Source organism: Rhinopithecus roxellana, chromosome 8 (assembly GCF_007565055.1).
Source record: "Rhinopithecus roxellana isolate Shanxi Qingling chromosome 8, ASM756505v1, whole genome shotgun sequence".
Classification (NCBI taxonomy): domain Eukaryota; kingdom Metazoa; phylum Chordata; class Mammalia; order Primates; family Cercopithecidae; genus Rhinopithecus; species Rhinopithecus roxellana.
The window spans coordinates 117,393,413-117,411,667 of NC_044556.1; the positions used below are offsets into that span (position 1 = coordinate 117,393,413).

At 51.8% G+C, this 18,255-nt stretch overlaps 1 protein-coding gene across 4 annotated transcripts in view; it reads right to left on the bottom strand.

Annotated features, from left to right (window-relative positions):
- Positions 1-2,921: 2,921 nt before the first annotated feature.
- The window catches only part of CD247 (CD247 molecule), a 91,349-nt gene continuing 76,015 nt past the window's right edge, over positions 2,922-18,255 (bottom strand). The window contains exons 1-8 of one of the 4 annotated variants that reach the window (XM_030936359.1): positions 15,848-15,944; positions 14,520-14,623; positions 13,204-13,260; positions 12,430-12,510; positions 9,231-9,263; positions 6,259-6,315; positions 5,307-5,348; positions 2,922-4,037 (exon numbers count right to left, since the gene is read on the bottom strand). In XM_030936359.1, the coding sequence (XP_030792219.1) occupies positions 3,972-4,037; positions 5,307-5,348; positions 6,259-6,315; positions 9,231-9,263; positions 12,430-12,510; positions 13,204-13,260; positions 14,520-14,623; positions 15,848-15,929 (522 nt within the window). In that variant the 5' untranslated portion in view covers positions 15,930-15,944 and the 3' untranslated portion in view covers positions 2,922-3,971. Of the gene's footprint in view, positions 4,038-5,306; positions 5,349-6,258; positions 6,316-9,230; positions 9,267-12,429; positions 12,511-13,203; positions 13,261-14,519; positions 14,624-15,847; positions 15,945-18,255 lie in introns of those variants that run through there. The other 3 variants (XM_030936358.1, XM_030936360.1, XM_010371798.2) reach the window with 3 other exon arrangements.

Consider the following 18,255-nt stretch of genomic DNA (forward strand, 5'->3'; position numbering starts at 1 on the left):
CTTGCCAAGTCCTGAATATTCATTGGGCGGGTGGCGGCGGCAGGAGGGGGGTCCTCTGAAGGAAAGTAACCCTGAACTTGGCATCTGGTCCTCCTCCTGTTGGAGGTTGTACAACTTAGCTTCTTCAGACTTATAAATACTACTTACCATTTAGTGTCTTACTACAATTCATTTAAGGAAAGTTTGAATTTTAAAATGAATTCCCCACAGAGAGAAGGCTTCAGCTTACTGAAGAACCTGGGAATGTTGTCTATCACGTGCTGGCCATCTGATGGGCGTTCTTGAATTAGATGATGTGGAGAGCTGTTGTCGCAAGATGTGCTCGCTCTCCTGGAAAGGGATCAGAATGGGAAGACAAATGATGGGTCCTTTTCTGCCTGCTCCTTTATCATAGAATTTATATTTTTCCATTCCATTCCTTAGATATATGGCTTACATTTCAGTTTGTAATTTTCTTAAAATAATGTTCAGTTTTTAACAGAAATCCTGTTTTTGAGATAGTGTCATGCTCACTAACAAAGACTTAGCAAGCACAACTCTTGTCATCTCCTAAGGCATGAGGATAAACCACTGATGAGATTCTGTTACCCTGTCGTTCTTTTTGAAGAAGTGGTTAAATTCTAACCCATTTCCAGGTTTGTATACAAAGCTGAATTATCTATGGCAGGATGTGAATAATATCTGCCCTTACTCTTCTCTTTTTGGAGGGATTTGTGTCTCTCCAAAGACCCAGGTTGAAGTTAACAGGAAATCCAGTGTTAGGACTCAGTCATGAGTTCACAAAAGTAGTTGTTGATCAACAACTGAAATGTCCAGCACCAAGCAACCAAAACACATCACAAGTTATTCATGGACAGGTTGAGGCCTGTGGCTTAACAGCTGGCCAAATGACAAGGCTTTAAATCACCCCGGAAGTTGTCCTCTTAGCCTAAATTGGTCATCTGCCCTTTTTTCTCTGCCAAGCCAGGCTTTGCAGCTTCTGAGTATTTGTCTGTTTATAGGAACCTTGTAAACTAGTAACCTTGGATCTTATTCCAAGAATGACCTCGAATTAAACCCTAGGAAGAAAAGTGATCAGAAATATTCATATCTTATTTCTGAGTTTAGTGACATTTGAATAAAAGTCTGAAAAATACTGAAAGCTTCCATCTTATATATGTGTTTCCTCAATACAAGGAAAATTCCGTATTTCGTTGATTCTAAGCACATCTTCACACTTTAACCCATGAAACAGATCTACATCTTACGATGGATATTTAGGAATTTTCCCCTTGAAATAAATTGATACATCAATAACCAACAGTGTTTTCGGATGGAGGGAGTGCAGTTGTGCTGTGGAGAAGGAATTGCCAGACCTCAGGAAAGGCAGGAACTCTGACAGTTCCAGGGCTAGCCACTCTCCCATCGGATTCAGGGCTTTGCTCTCTCAGAAACTGGTTTCTCAGCCCTGCTTCTGTGAGCACATCTCAGTTCTCCCCCAGCTTGCTGTCTATGTGGTTACCATGCATGTAGCCTCATATGGCCCCCACCCCAGGTTCGCTGTAGCACCATAGCTCACTGTCCAGTGCCAGCTTTTCTCCTTGCCTCTTTAGACATATGTTATTAAAAATATTTATGTGTGTGTGTGTATATATATATATATTTTTTTTGTTTTGTTTTGTTTTATTTTGTTTTTGTTTTTGAGATAGGGTCTCCCTCTGTTACCCAGGCTGGATTTCGGCTCACTGCAGCCTTGACCTCCTGGGCTCAAGCAATCCTCTAACTTCAGCATCCTGAGTAGTGAGGAACACATGCACATGCCACCATGCCCGACTGTATTTTTTTGTAGATACAGGGTTCTCCTGTGTTGCTCAGGCTGGTCTCAAACTCCTGGGCTCAAAAGTTCCTCCTGCCTCAGCCTCACAAAGTGCTGGGATTACAGGCATGAACCACCATGCCTAGACTGACACATATTCTTGACAGAATTGGATCAACTCACTTTTTTCAAACCAGCCATCCAGGTCACACAGCCTGTATATATAAGTCAACTGACCTCGAAACTTGTTGTAGCACAAGCCCTCGGTGTGAGTGGCACTCTTTCACTAATAGATGAACCAGACTTCAGTTTTAAAAGCCTAGTGAGTAGCAGAATTCCCCTGAGGCTGAGTTACAAATCCAATGGCTTCTCTTTATGAGTTGCCTGTGAATTGTTAAATATGCCTAGCGATGATATGCTTGGCTCCTGTTGGAATCCCAAATTTTCAGGGACGTTTAACAGTCATGGTCTTGGATTTCTTTTTTGAAAAAGTCAAGGTACAGATTTCAGTCTTCACACAATATTAGTTGGTGGGCTTGTTGAATTGGGGCCTTATATATAGCCACTGCAGTTAGAGGAAATACTGTTAGGAACGGGGCCACCTTTTGTTGAGGGAAACACCTAGAAGACTTGTTGTCCTCCATCCCTCCCTCAAACCCTATGCACTGAGACATTCTGCACTGTGGTGTCAGCTGCTGTGCATAACTTCCGGACACCTTCTGCTCACACGCTGCCTATTCCAATGCCTGAGTGCCAGGCCAGTCTCTCACGCTTGTTTTCCTGCACCCGACAAGCTGGTGCTGTGCTGCAGGGCTCCTTTCCCATAGCCCTCTCTGGTTCTGGGGCCATCCTGACACATCTTATTGCACCGAGCCCCACTCTCTCTAAGGCACAGCCACCCAGCCTAGATGCCCGGCCCACTTGCCCTGTGCGACGCCACGCACATGGCAGCATTCCGGGCCGCAGGATGCACCTGTGCTCATGTGCTGGTTCCCAGGAACTGTCCTGTTCTCTCCTGAGAATCACCAGTTTTGCTCCCCTCCTCCCTCAAGGGCAACCTGCTGATTTACTGATGACTGAATTGCCATTAGAAGCTTGACTGCTGAAATAAAGCTTAGAATAAAGCTGCATTTTCACTGAAGTATTTATTATGCAAAATAGGAAGGCTTTAGCATGCCAGTATAAATTAAAACGGTAGAAAAAAAGCAGAGCAGAGAGCGTTTTCCATCCATGGCCTGTGGCCTGTAATGACACAGCAGTGTCCTCGTACATTGACTGGGGTTTTTCCTGCCCTGCCACTGTCCGCTGGGCAGTTATAGGTCCCATGTGTTGGGTCTTCCTCCGAGGCCTTCACAATGATGATTTTGTCATTCACTGGAAGTGTGAGGTGAATCAAGGGCCTCCTCTTGCTCCCTGGCACTTTATTCACACATGGAACCACACTGTTTTTTATGCCACTTTGTGCACAGCTCATCAAGGTCAGTCTGTTCATCTTCTGGCCCCCATAGCACATGGTACAGTTCAATGGTGCAGCACAGCGGCCCAAGGCAGGGAGGCTCCCGCAACCCTCACAGGCCCTGGCGGACCCTCCCCTGCCCACCCACCTTCCCATGCCCATGCAGCTCCCTGGGTGCACCTGGCCTAGGCTCCTTTCCATCTGCCCCTCTGTCCGGCCCTCTCACCAGGGAGGTGCAACATGGCCCAGTACAGTTACCTTGAAAGGAGGTCAAGGTGACAACAGAAGCCAAATTTACAGCAGGAGTGAAGCCACTCAGACACTGACAGAATGATACAGACATTAGGGCATGTGCTAGCATCTGCGCTTTCTCTGGGAACTTTACAAAACAGACTCAACAACTCAGCTGTGAGAGGCAGCGTGCCCGCCTCCCAGGGAGAACGAGGAACCACCAGGAGACAGGTCTACCTACACCACTGGCAAACCAGAGGGCCCAAGGCCAGGGCCGTAAGCCCTGGGGGCACACTCCCTTAAAGAGTGCAGGGACAACAGTCTGTGTGTGACGGTTTGGAGCTAAATATGACCAAAGCATCCTGTACACAAAAGGGAATACTTCAGTGGCTGAGAAGATGAGTGAACCGGGTTGTAAATGCTTTATCCTGTGTCTCATAATCTCGGTGTCTGCAGGTCTGGCCTTTGAGTGGTGAAATCCCCTGGCTGTTAGCGAGGGGGCAGGGTCTGCATGTGAAGGGCGTCGTAGGTGTCCTTGGTGGCTGTACTGAGCCCCTGGTGAAAACAAATCAGAAAACAAAAATGGGTCAGTAGCCTGTGTGGGCAGGAGCCAACCCGGAGGCCAACAGGTGTCTGCAGCACAGCCCCGTGACCACCCACGCAGCCTCCAGAGGCCCAGGAAAAATCCCCCTGACTCCACGGGCGGGAGCCTTGGCTGCAACAGCTTCATTGGTAGATGGGTTCTGTGCCCTGCCGGAAACATCCCTGCAGCAACTCCTTTCCAGCTAAATTCTCACCCCTCTTCTCAGCTCCTCAAATGCTGTGCCTTACAGTGCTTGGGCGCCGCCAACTTCCTGTTGGACCTAAGAGAAAGGAGTCTCCCACCTCCCATACTGGGCAGGAATCAGGGGGAAGGGCCCAGGCCTGCTCCAGAGAATCTGCTGTCCCTGATACCTGGGCCCAAAGGACTTGTCTCCCTGGACTTGTCACAGGGAGAAGAGGGGCTCCTTGACCTCAGCCCTCTGCGAGCCTCCCTCCCAGGCCCAGTGATTCTAGTATTTTCTTGGTCAGGAACAGTCCCACAAGGCTGGCCCCAAACCTGCTGGAATGCCTGTCCCCCTGGTCCGGGGGCCAGGAAGGAGACAGATCAACAGCAGCCACACACAGGTAAGTTTCTGGGGCCATTTTGATATCACTCAACTCAGGCAAGCTGGGCATCCTGACACGGGAGTCAGAAGAGTGAGCTATGAACAGCCCGTGGGAGCCGGAAGGAGAGAAATGACAACCTGCTGGGGATCATATTTTAGAGAAGTAGACCGTGCTTAGTTTACATAATTGCCTGCACTGATTTGCAAAAACCAGGCACCTAACTACATAACATTTTCTTTTTGAAGCTGCCATTTTTCTTAGCTTTTTTTCCTTCAGTCTTCCCAGCCAACCTCTCATCTTACGAGGCCTAAGGAAATGACGCAGAGTGAGGGTTCTGCAAGAACCCAAAGAGCTAGGATAATCACTTCTGTGGTCCTTTGCCTCCATCTGCACCTGCGGGGAGGCCGCATACTCTCTGGACAGCTGCTGCTCTAGCTGCCGTGGCCAAGCAAGGCATGGTTGGAGCCAAGTAATTCGCTTGAATGGCTGAGTCCCAGCTGTGCTCTAGGGACTTATTGGCAGTGGCATTGCCGCTGGCCTAAATGGGTGCCCTGGGCTTGCCCTGCCCAGCTGTTGGTAAGAGCTGGTGCCACCGGCAGGCAAAATGTGGGGGCCTTGGTCTTGCCCCTTGTCAGGTGGTGCCCCTTCTGCAGAAGGGATGCCGGCAGCTCCTACCTGGTAAAGGCCATCGTGCCCCTTGCCCCTCCGGCGCTGGTTCTTTGGGAGTGAAATGAGAAAAGGATTAGAAAGTCAGGCAGTCAGTAGTGGCATTTCTGCTCAAGGGCCCCTCCCAAGGTACCCAGGAAGTCAGAGGTAACTGTCTCCCAGCCGCACCCCTGTCCCTGAGAGAGAAGGATCCTCAGACCTTCATCTCTGCAGAGTAAGGTGAGGCCTGGCCACGATGGGGCTTGGGTTTGCTCCACCCTAGTCAGGTCCCCACAGACATCAGACTCCTAAGGTCCAGACCCACAGGACCTGTGCTGCCCACTGCTTGGACAAATGGGCTTCCCTTCGGCTCTTAAAGTTCTTGGCTAGTCATTTTTGCTCACTGACAACCAGCTGTTTTGAGCAGTTACGAGCTCTGGCATAGTCAGTTCACTCACACGCCCCTCTTTACCAGCTAGAAGACCTTGGGTAAGGTCTTCTGCCTCCTTGTGCCTCGCAGGGCACATGCTTCTCATTGGGTTGTTGTGGGAATTAAATAAAACTACAGAGAACCCCTGCTTGGAAGGGGTCAATGCTTCACTCACCATTTTGAAATCCTTAATTGTTGATGAACAAGAGGGTCCCACATTTTCATGTTGCCCTGGGACCTGTGGTCCTGAGCACTGAACATGGCAGCACATATTAAGCACTTGATGCTTCCTATTATTAAAATGGACCTGCTTTTGCAAAGCTTAGGCTGTCATAGAATCTAGATTTGGTTTTCAGTCCTGAAAGAGCATCAGCCCTTCCTTAGTTCTTATGTTGTGCCTGACTGGGTGACTGCCAGGTTCACCTTCACCTCTGATGGCCACATGGGCGTTTGCAGCTGGGATGAGAAGTGGATGGGAAAGGGGGCCTGCAGCAGGCATGTCTGGAGGACCACGAGGAACTCCCGTGGGAATTAAGAAACAGCAACACTCACCTCGCCTTTCATCCCAATCTCACTGTAGGCCTCCGCCATCTTATCTTTCTGCAGTGCCTGCAGAACAGGGCATGGAACACTGATTTTTACCAACTAATGAAGAAAGCAGCAGGCTCCCCTACAAGAGGAAGCTTCTTGATCCCCAAGTTGGCAGCAGTGGCAGGGAGGGAGGGCTCCCACAATCAAGGCTCCAAACTTTATGCACACAAACTTCTCTGCCCACAACCAGCTCCAGCCTACCCACCTTGTCCTCAGCCCTTTGGAGTCTCCTCTGAGCTGCCAGCTCTCTGCACTGAGCTGAGGAGCTAAGTTAGGCTCAAAAAGATAGGATGTGGAGCTCTAGACAAAGACACGGAGACTGGGCAAAACAAGGGCTCACCTGGAGCCCCAGAATCATTTATCTGAGCAAGTTGTCTCTTTACACAGGCAAACGGGCTGTGGATCAACCCTCCCTCCCCGCAGGAGGAGTGGGCAGGCATCTCCCTAACAGGAGGCTGCCACTGGCAAGGGTCTCCTGCATGGCAACCCAGATCGACAATCAGGGTTCAGGGTCACACCCAGGAGTGTGAGGTTGACTTTCCTATAAGGGCTGACACTCAGAAGACTTCAGCACCCAGAACAGGAGCCCCTCGAAGGGGCCAGCCACATTGTCCTTGCCTAGCTTGACCTTGCTGTGTCTCCCTACACCCCAGGCTGATCAACCTGGGAAATCCAGCAGAAGGGGTCGGGGAGGGAGGGAAGGGAGACGACTTGGCACTTTTTAGCTAAGGAGGCTTCCTAGAAGCAGGTGCTCCTGCAGGCCGCAAGAAGGGAAGGTCTGGACAAAGACCACAGAGTGTGGAGCAACTGCCTTCCTCCGGAGCCCTCCTCCAGCCCTTCCTCCAGAGCCCTCCTCCAGCCCTTCCTCCAGAGCCCTCCTCCAGCCCTTCCTCTGGAGCCCTCCTCCAGCCCTTCCTCCGGAGCCCTCCTCCTCCAGCCTCCAGCCCTTCCTCCAGAGCTCTCCTCCAGCCCTTCCTCCGGAGCCCTCCTCCTCCAGCCTCCAGCCCTTCCTCCAGAGCTCTCCTCCAGCCCTTCCTCCTGAGCCCTCCTCCAGCCCTTCCTCCGGAGTCCTCCTCCAGCCCTTCCTCCAGAGCCCTCCTCCAGCCCTTCCTCCAGAGCTCTCCTCCAGCCCTTCCTCCTGAGCCCTCCTCCAGCCCTTCCTCCAGAGCCCTCCTCCAGCCCTTCCTCCAGAGCCCTCCTCCAGCCCTTCCTCCGGAGCCCTCCTCCAGCCCTTCCTCCGGAGCCCTCCTCCTCCAGCCTCCAGCCCTTCCTCCAGAGCTCTCCTCCAGCCCTTCCTCCGGAGCCCTCCTCCTCCAGCCTCCAGCCCTTCCTCCTGAGCCCTCCTCCAGCCCTTCCTCCGGAGCCCTCCTCCAGCCCTTCCTCCAGAGCTCTCCTCCAGCCCTTCCTCCTGAGCCCTCCTCCAGCCCTTCCTCCAGAGCTCTCCTCCAGCCCTTCCTCCAGAGCCCTCCTCCAGCCCTTCCTCCAGAGCCCTCCTCCAGCCCTTCCTCCTGAGCCCTCCTCCAGCCCTTCCTCCTGAGCCCTCCTCCAGCCCTTCCTCCAGAGCCCTCCTCCAGCCCTTCCTCCAGAGCTCTCCTCCAGCCCTTCCTCCTGAGCCCTCCTCCAGCCCTTCCTCCAGAGCTCTCCTCCAGCCCTTCCTCCAGAGCCCTCCTCCAGCCCTTCCTCCAGAGCTCTCCTCCAGCCCTTCCTCCAGAGCCCTCCTCCAGCCCTTCCTCCTGAGCCCTCCTCCAGCCCTTCCTCCAGAGCCCTCCTCCAGCCCTTCCTCCAGAGCCCTCCTCCAGCCCTTCCTCCAGAGCTCTCCTCCAGCCCTTCCTCCGGAGCCCTCCTCCAGCCCTTCCTCCTGAGCCCTCCTCCAGCCCTTCCTCCAGAGCTCTCCTCCAGCCCTTCCTCCAGAGCCCTCCTCCAGCCCTTCCTCCAGAGCTCTCCTCCAGCCCTTCCTCCTGAGCCCTCCTCCAGCCCTTCCTCCAGAGCTCTCCTCCAGCCCTTCCTCCAGAGCCCTCCTCCAGCCCTTCCTCCAGAGCCCTCCTCCAGCCCTTCCTCCGGAGCCCTCCTCCTCCAGCCTCCAGCCCTTCCTCCAGAGCTCTCCTCCAGCCCTTCCTCCGGAGCCCTCCTCCAGCCCTTCCTCCGGAGCCCTCCTCCAGCCCTTCCTCCGGAGCCCTCCTCCTCCAGCCTCCAGCCCTTCCTCCAGAGCTCTCCTCCAGCCCTTCCTCCGGAGCTCTCCTCCAGCCCTTCCTCCGGAGCCCTCCTCCAGCCCTTCCTCCGGAGCCCTCCTCCTCCAGCCTCCAGCCCTTCCTCCAGAGCTCTCCTCCAGCCCTTCCTCCAGAGCTCTCCTCCAGCCCTTCCTCCGGAGCCCTCCTCCAGCCCTTCCTCCGGAGCCCTCCTCCAGCCCTTCCTCCGGAGCCCTCCTCCAGCCCTTCCTCCGAGCTCTCCTCCAGCCCTTCCTCCGGAGCCCTCCTCCAGCCCTTCCTCCGGAGCCCTCCTCCAGCCCTTCCTCCGGAGCCCTCCTCCAGCCCTTCCTCCGGAGCCCTCCTCCAGCCCTTCCTCCGGAGCCCTCCTCCAGCCCTTCCTCCGGAGCCCTCCTCCTCCAGCCTCCAGCCCTTCCTCCAGAGCTCTCCTCCAGCCCTTCCTCCGGAGCCCTCCTCCAGCCCTTCCTCCAGAGCTCTCCTCCAGCCCTTCCTCCAGAGCTCTCCTCCAGCCCTTCCTCCAGAGCTCTCCTCCAGCCCTTCTTCCGGAGCCCTCCTCCAGCCCTTCCTCCAGAGCCTTCCTCCAGCCCTTCCTCCAGAGCCCTCCTCCTCCAGCCTCCAGCCCTTCCTCCAGAGCTCTCCTCCAGCCCTTCCTGCAGCCCTTCCTCTGGAGCCTTCCTCCAGTCCTTCCTCCAACTTTCCAAAGTCAAATGTGAGGTCTCCTCTACTCACATTGTACAGGCCTTCCTGAGGGTTCTTCCTTCTCTGCTAGGAAAGACAAAGGGAAGACATTAGAGGTAGAGAAACACAAACCCAAGCCATGAAATTACAGCAAACCCCATCCTGCCCCCTTACCGCAGCTCCCTGGGGCTCTGCCCTCTGCCTCTCTCCTCCCTGTGCTACCCAAGCCTTGCCTAGGCCACTGCTGGGGCCCTCACGGCACTACATGGCTCATACTTGGTTACCTGCAGTTGGATACACACTTTGCTCTCCCAGAGGGGCCCACCCAACCCTAGCATTGCCCAGGGCAGGCCATGGGGACGCCTGCAGATTGTCCCTTTGCAGACAGAACACCACACACATCACAAGCTGACAAGCGGGACTTTTGACTGAAGACAAAAGGTGTCACATACCATCATTTGGAGTAGGGCCAGCCTCTGGTAGTGAGGTCCTACTGAGAAGTGCCCTCCCCACACCCTCCTAGTCCAGACAAGAGGAGAGGAGGCAAGATAAGCTTGGATAGTGGGGGTGAGGAGTGGTCAATGAAATCAACAGCCTCTCTACTGCCTCTTCACTCTAGCAACAACACAACCAGCACAGGGCTCAGCCTGGACAGTGTGATCACTGTCAGCATCCGGCAGCACTGCCCTTCCACCAAGACAGTCCTGGCCTTTGTCCTGAGCCCTGCTCTTAAGAGGACGCTAACAATCCAAATTTAACAACACATTAAAAGGATCATTCACTATGGTCAAGTGGGATTTATCTCTGGGATGCAAGGATGGTTCAACAAATGAAATCAATAAACATGATACACCACATTAACAGAATGAAGAACAAAAATCATGATCATCTCACTAGGTGCAGGAAAAGCATTTGACAAAATTTAACTTCCTTTCATGCTAAAAACTCTCAACAAATTAGATATAGAAGGAATGTGCCTCCACACAATAAAGGCCACATACGACCAATCCACAGCTAACACTACACTCAGCAGGGAAAAGCTGAAGCCTTTCCTCTCTTTCTTCTAAGATCTGAAACAAGACAAAGATGCTCACACTCACTACTTCTATTCAATATAGTAACATAGGTCCCAGCCGAGCAATTAGCAAAAGATGCCAAGAATATACAATGGGAAATGAATGGTCTCTTCAATAAATGGTACTGGAAAAACGATATCCACATGCAAAAGAATGAAATTGGACCTTATCTCACACCATATACAAAAATCAACTCAAAATGGATTAAAGACTTAAACACAAGACCTGAAACTGTAAAACTTCATATTAATAATAAATCATAGGTGAATAGACATTTCTCAAAAGAAGACATAAAAATGGGTAAGAGATCCATGAAAAAATGTTTAACATCACTAACCATTAGGGAGATAAAAGGTAAAACCACAATGAGATCACCTCACTCCTGTTAAGATGGGTATTACCAAAAAGACAAAAGACAACAATAGCTGACGATGATAGAGAGAAAAAGAAACCCTTGAACATTCTTGATGGGAATGTAAATTAATACAACCATTATGGAAAACAGCATTAAGGCTCCTCAAAAAACTAAAAATAGAACTACCATATGACCCAACAATCACACTTCTGAGTATTGACCCAAAAGATTTGAAGTCTGTTTGTTGAAGAAATGTCTATACTCCCATGTTGATTGTAGCACTGTTAACAATAAACAAGGCCAGGTGTGGTGGTTCACGCCTGGAATCCCAGCACTTTGGTTGCCTGAGGCGGGTGGATCACTTGAGGTCGAAAGTTCAATACCAGCCTGACCAACATGGAGAAACCCATCTCTACTAAAAAACTACAAAATTAGCCAAGTGTGGTGGCGCATGCCTGTAATCCCAGCTACTCGGGAGGCTGAGGCAGGAGAATTGCTTGAACCTGGGAGGTGGAGGTTGTGGTGAACTAAGATTGTGCCATTGCACTCCAGCCTGGGCAACAAAAGCGAAACACTGTCAAAAAAAACAAACAACAAAAAACAAACAAACAAAAAATAACCAAGTTACAGAATCAACCTAAGTGTCCGTCAAAGAATGAACAGATAAAGAGACTGTGGAACATACACACAATAGAATATTATTCAGCTTTTAAAAAGGAAGAAATTCTGTCATTCACTCTAACATGGATGGATCCAGAGACCACTATGCTAAGTGAAATCAGCCAGGCACAGAAAGACAAACACTGCATGTTCTCACTTATATGTGGAATCTAAAACAGTTTAACTCACAGAAGCATGGATAAGTAGCATGATGTTTACCAGATGCTGGGGAATGGGGGGATGGGGAATGGGGAGATGATAGTCACAGGGTACAAAGCCTCAATTAGATAGGAAGAGTAATTTATTTTTAGATCAGCAGCACAACATGCTGAATATAGCTAATACGTGAGTACTATACATTTTAATATCTCTAAGAGTAAATTGCTAATGTTCTCATCACAAAAAAGTTAAATATTTGAAGTGATAAATATGTTAATTAGCTTAATTTAATCATTTCACATGATATTCAAAAATCATAACAATACTTCGTACCCCATAAATATGTAGAACTATAATTTGTCAATATAAAACAAACAGAAAGAGAAAGACAGAGGAAGGAAGGAAGGAAGGAAGGAAGGAAGGAAGGAAGGAAGGAAGGAAGGAAGGAAGGAAGGAAGGAAGGAAGGAAGGAAGGAAGGAAATAAGGAAGGAAGGAAATAAGAATGAAGGAGAAAAAACAAAGAGGACCCTACCCTACTGTGGTCTCATCCAGCTGCTCCCCTACCCACAGGGTATAGTGTCTACAAAGCCAAAAGATCAGAGCCCCCCAGGGACCATACCCCAACTATACGTGGGTTATCCAGTGGTCTTGGGCCCTTCCTGTATGGACCTCTTCACCAGGTCTGTCCTCTTGGGGCAGATGGTGCCACCATGTGTGCATCTCAGGATGGCCAAGGAGCAGTTTGAGGGGAAGTGGGTAGAGCTTAGACATGAGCAGTGGGTACCACTTCCGGGGATGCGGTCCCTTGAGATGCAGAATGGAGCCAAGGAGGAAGGAACAGGTTGTGGCAGCGAGTGGGTCTCCATCTCTTCTCTTGTCCCAGGCCCACACATGAGGGTCGAGTCCGGTTGCCGAGTGAGCTGAGGAACCCTCCCCTGTAGCCTGGGCTGAACCCCACCACACATGCAGGAACACACAGGAAGATAGAGGAACCCCTACCGGCTTTCCCCCCATCTCAGGGTCCCGGCCGCGTCTCTTGTCCAAAACATCGTACTCCTCTCTTCGTCCTAGATTGAGCTCCTACAACAAACAAGAAAGTGTCAGACACAGGACAGAGGAACCTCAGAAGGATAGGGCCAGCTGGTCTGGAGAGTGTGGTTTCCCTCTCCGGGGTGATTCACAAAAAGAGGGGCAGCGGCTGGGGAGGGGATGGTAACTGGTCCATCTGGAGACCATCATCCCAGAGGACCTCTCAGAGAACACGCATTAAGATGACAGTGGATGGGATCCCCAAAGGTCACCAAGAACTATATGCTGATCAGTCCAACAGGATAAGGAACAACATTCTCATGAGCAAATAGAGAAGCTGGGGCTCAGAGGTGGTAGTCAATTCCACCACAGTCCCATTGCACAGGGAGTGTGAAATCGCTTTCCCCTCCTCCGGGAAGATTCTAATACATGCCTTCTCTACCCATCTCTAGCCTTTGCAAATTGCTGATGGCTTGGGGGCTCACTAATGGCAGGCACTATACTAAGCTCTTTCCACGTATCAAGCCATTGAAGCATGTAATCTTTATGGCGCCCTTTGAGACACGTACAATTACTACACTTGATTTACGGGTTAGAAAACTGAGGTTAAACAAGTTGCAGCCGGGTTGCAGAGGTGATAGCTGCGGACCAGACTTAAACCCGAGACTCTGGCGGGCATGTTCCCTAGGTCCGAGGAGGGGACTGCCCTTCCTTTCCGGAGGGTCTGCGGCGAGACTGACTTACATTATAGAGCTGGTTCTGGCCCTGCTGGTATGTGGCGGCGTCTGCGCTCCTGCTGAACTGCAACACAGAGAGCAAAGCGCGTTACTGCTCCGCGAGGGCGCGCAGGGGTGCCGGGGTGCCAGGGCGCGCGGCGACCCGAGGGACAGCCCTACTCCGCTCCTTGGCAACTAACAATGCGTGCCCTGCCTCCTGGGGCTGAGCCCTTGCAGGGACCGGGTCGTGGCAGCCGCTTTTTCTGAGCCCAGCTGTCTTTCCTCCTGCCTGTGACACGTGCATCCATCACGCTGGCCCAGGACCCGCTGGCGTTTATTCTTCCCGGGCTAGCGCCCTCGCGCGTGCGCAGAGGTGTAAGGTTCTTGGTCTGCGCCCCCGCGGACGTGAGTATTCTCTAGGGTCCCTTCCTCCGGGGACTCTGAGGACAATCCAGGGTGGATGGCGGCTGGTCAAGGTCCCGCCTCCTATCTTGACCCTGGGGGCAGGGTGCTGTACGTGCATCACTCGCCCAGCCCTGAGCCATCGCCCTGCTGCACTGGTGTCCAGGAAGCCTAGCGTTTGCTTAGTGTCCTGAGCATCTGTTGGAAGCTGACACAGGCTCACTCTTGCTTCACTTCATGCCGCTTCAGGCGGGAGAAACTGCAATGTCTTACAGATCTAGAGCATTGGAAACAACCTTAGAAATCATCTAGGGCAGCATTTTCAAACTTAAAACAAGAAACTCAGTAAGATTTGGTTTTTCAAATAAAATACTACGCCAAAGTTCAACATGCAAACAAGAAATGGGTTGGGGAGCACCGAAGTGATGACTGAGACTGGATCCTCCCCTTTACTCCTAAATTCTTCCACCCTCTGCCCACACCATGACCAGCCCCACAAAGAAATCCAGGGTCTGCAAGGCACCAAGTGAAAACCCAGGCTCTGTCCACTCTCCTACTACAGGTGAGGAAAGAGTCTTTTCAAGAGAAAGGCTAACATGGCCTTCATTCACACTTGGACAGCAGGACCTCTGCCTAAGTGTAAGCCCCTTTGTCGCCTGCACCATCACCTTCCCTGGGATACTCTGATGTGCACACATTTGTACAGCTTGTCAGGGAGGTGCCTAGCACCAGGCTCTCCCTCCCACCCTGTCCATCTCAGCCAGACACTGCCACCTCTTCCTCAGCCCACTCAAGGCACACACTTGGCTGGTCCCTGCTTTGCTCCTGGATACCAAGCCCCAGGCACCACCCAAGCTTGAGACTTTGCAAGACCAAGGCGCTTCTGAACATCCATCAAGTGGAGGTCCCTGTGCCCTCCTCCCAAAGCCCAGTGGTACCCACCTTCACTCTCAGGAACAGGGCAGTGAGAATGACACCATAGATGAAGAGGATTCCATCCAGCAGGTAGCAGAGTTTGGGATCCAGCAGGCCAAAGCTCTGTGCCTCTGTGCCAAGAGATAAAGCTGGTCAGCCAGGCCCAAGGTAACCAGAACACATCCCCATCACCCTAGGGTGGCACTAGGACTGACTGTGACCAACAAAATCATGACACGGAGACTATATCCAATCCCCATGCTTCAGCCTGATCACAACCCCCTCCCTCCCTCCCACCTTAGCTAGTTCCTGGAAATCCTATTGGCACCAATGGCAGATGTGGCCCCTGTGGGGCCAAATAACCTGAAGCAATATTGGGGAGGGGAGGTGGAAACAAGGCGGGCAGATGAGGCTGTTCTCTGTGCACAGAGCTCCTGCCTCAGCGGCAGAAGCCCAGCCATGTTAGTGCCTGTGTGAACCAAGAACTCTGGAAACCTCTGGAAGGTGTTCACATCTGGATGAATGGTACTCCTAGCCTGAGGTGTGTGGCTCTGAGGCCTACCCATGGGAGACAACAGGTCAAATGATGGTCAAATGAGATCATTTCAATATCTAACAGTTAACTAGGACAGCAAGAATCTGGGTTAACTCTCCCCATACTCCCTACCTACCTCAGTACCAGGCACTCTCCCACCGAGGACAGTGGGATCTGGTGCTCAGCTTCCCTTCCCTGTGCCCTGAAGGGTTTCATGGGCAACAGACAGAGGTACCTTTGGTGCCCCTCCCCACCTAGGCCCAGCATCTCCCTGCCCCCCAGTCCCAGCTCCATGGCCTCAGCCTTCCCTGTCTCCCCTCCTCCCACTACACACACCGCATTCGCAGGACATGCCTTGCTCTTCCGGACTATTTGCCCTGTGCCTTGCATGCACTCTTCCCTCTTGATGTTCCCTCCATCTCTCTCCTTGAAACCCTACTATTCGGTAACATTTGATGCATCCTACAAAATGCAGCTCAAAGGTCTCTTCGGTGTTAGCCTCTCCCACTGCAAATTTCCCAGGGGCCCCTAACTCCTAGTGCCATATTAACCTTTGTCAAGCTGTAGTTAATGCACTTTTAGTTGGCACTGCCACTGGAGTACCATGGGCTGAAGAATGCAGATACAGTATATACTCTGGTTAACTAAAAGTTTGCATTTTTGGGCCAGGTGCGGTGGCTCACGCCTGTAATCCAAGCACTTTGGGAAGCCGACATGGGTGGATCACTTGAGGTCAGGAGTTCAAGTCCAGCATGGTCAATGTGGTGAAACCCTGTCTCTACTAAAAATACAAAAATTAGCTGGGTGTGGTGGCAGGCACCTGTAATCACAGCCACTCTGGAGGCTGAGGCAGGAGAATCACTGGAACCTGGGAGGCGGAGGTTGCAGTGAGCTGAGATCATGCCACTGCACTTCAGCCTAGCACACAGAGTGAGGCTCCGTCTCAAAAAAAAAAAAAGAAAAAGAAAGAATAAAAACAGTTAGCGGTTTTATTAGAAACATCATGGCACTGTGAATGAGGAGATTTGGATTTTAGTCTGACCATACTTCCTACTAGGTAAATGTGCAACAACTCAACCTGTAAAACAGGGCATGGTATCCATCTCACTCCACCCGTGCCTCGTAACTAGAGCAGAGGTCCCAGGCCAGCCCAGCCAGTGTCTGTCTCCCAAGGCCTGGGCGCCCTCTGGTGGCCTTTGGACCCAGATGCGGGCAGAGGGAGTGGAGGCCATATGTGGGAGTACTGTCATTCTTTCTGGCTGTGTGATTTGGGGCAGGTTATGTATGCTCTGTCAGCTGCCTCTTCTGTCGAACAGGTGAAAACTAACATTTCTGCAGGCACTGCCTTAAATGTAATCATCGTCAGATCCTCCTGCCACCCACTCTCTGACAGAGGCACCGAGGATTCCTGTTCAGAGCACACAGTGACAGGCAGCCCAGGACTGACCCCTAGCAGCTCTCTCCCTCTTCCTGCCCCTGGGCCAGCCCTGCCTGCCCCTCCATACCAGCAACATTTTGGCCTCCCCGACGAACTATGGAAGCAGATGATTCAAAGGCAACCGCCAGTGTTCCCACACCCACCACCCTGAATCCCTCTGTCCCCAAGCTTTTGACTCCAACCCTAATTCAGGACCCCTCTTGCCCCCAGGCAGCTGATCTCTGCAAACCTCCCACAGACCCTCCCCAGAGACCCAGCCACTCGGATGAGAGTCCAAGCTCTTTGTCCAGCCATGTTAGGGCTCTGCCAGAACAAGTCCAGGCCTGAAAAGACCACAGCTTTGTGCCACCCTGTCCCTCTGCTCCTGTCTTTTATACCCCATTCTTCCTTGAACACAGCCATATTTTTCTACCCCCTTGCCTGTTGAGCTAGATCCTCTTCCAGGCCTGTGTTCTACCCCTCCACTCAACACCTGTTGAAATCAGACTGTCCCACCACCTGAACCCCTGAGGAAAAAGTGAGAGGATGTCGGTTCAAGAGCCGATATCTCCCAAAGTGCTCTACAGACCCAACTCCTCAGGACTCAGATGCCCCTCCATCTAGGCTGCCAGCACCTGAGACCAATGGCTGCGTCTTCATTGTTGCCTCTTCCTCCAGCCCCGGCATCGGAGTGCAGGGCACAGGGTAGACAATCACTCGATATCATGGAATGTTTCAGGGCTGAGCTTCAGTGATGAGGAAGATGCTGGGCCCAGCCCCAGGTGTGCCTGCCCTCTGGCCCCCAGGTATTGCTGGAAGTCCTCACTGACCTAGGGAGGATCTAAAGGCCTCTCGGGGACAAGCCAGCTCCCATGAAGGCCACCAAAACTGGGGTGACTTTTTGCTATTAGGACTGCAGAGGAGATAACAGTGGTGATTTATGGGACTGGTTGAGACTCAGAAGAAAAGCCAGGAGAAAATCACTCAGCTGCTTGTCACAGAAAATGAGAACAGAAAAATTACTGGACAGTAAATTTAGCACAAATAAGAAATATTTCTTTGTGTTGTGCAGACTCAGCACAGTAGAGGGGCAGGGGGATTGGGCACCTCCCTGAGATAAGTAATATGAACAAGTTTCCTTCCTTCCTTCCTTCCTTCCTGCCTTCCTGCCTTCCTGCCTTCCTGCCTTCCTTCCTTCTTCCTTTCTTTCTGCATAGTTTTATGACTGATGACAAGTGTGTGTGGTTGGGTGGAGGAGAGGATATCAACCCCAATATAATTCCCTGTGTCGGACCCTCCTCTCCTCAGTCCCACTACGCCTGTGCTGGGAGAGATGGGCCTGAGGAAGACAGTCATGGCCCAGAAAGCTCCATGCAGGGATGCAGGACCTGATTCAGTTATGCGATTAATGAAATATTCATTGGGCATCTGCTCTGTGCGGGGAACTATTGAAATGGAATGAACTCTAGATTGCGTGCAGGTGGGTTCGAGTACTTCCTCTGCCACTTACCAGCTGTGTGGTCTTGGACAAGTAACTCCCCTCTCTGGGCCTCAGTTACCTCATCTGTTAAATGGAGGGTAATCATATCTACCTTAAGGGTTGTGATGAGAATCAAAAGACAATGATGTCTGATATTTGGGTCAAGTCTTCTGAGTCCCTACCCTCATGGGGCTTAAGGCTTAGCTCTTGAGGCCACATACAAGGTGCAGGGGCTTCCCTGGACAGCAGACAGTTTTGCAGGATGCCAGCTCAAAGGCACCGCATCGTCACTCTCTTCTTGGTCCTGGCTTCTTCCCTGCGTGCCCTCCTG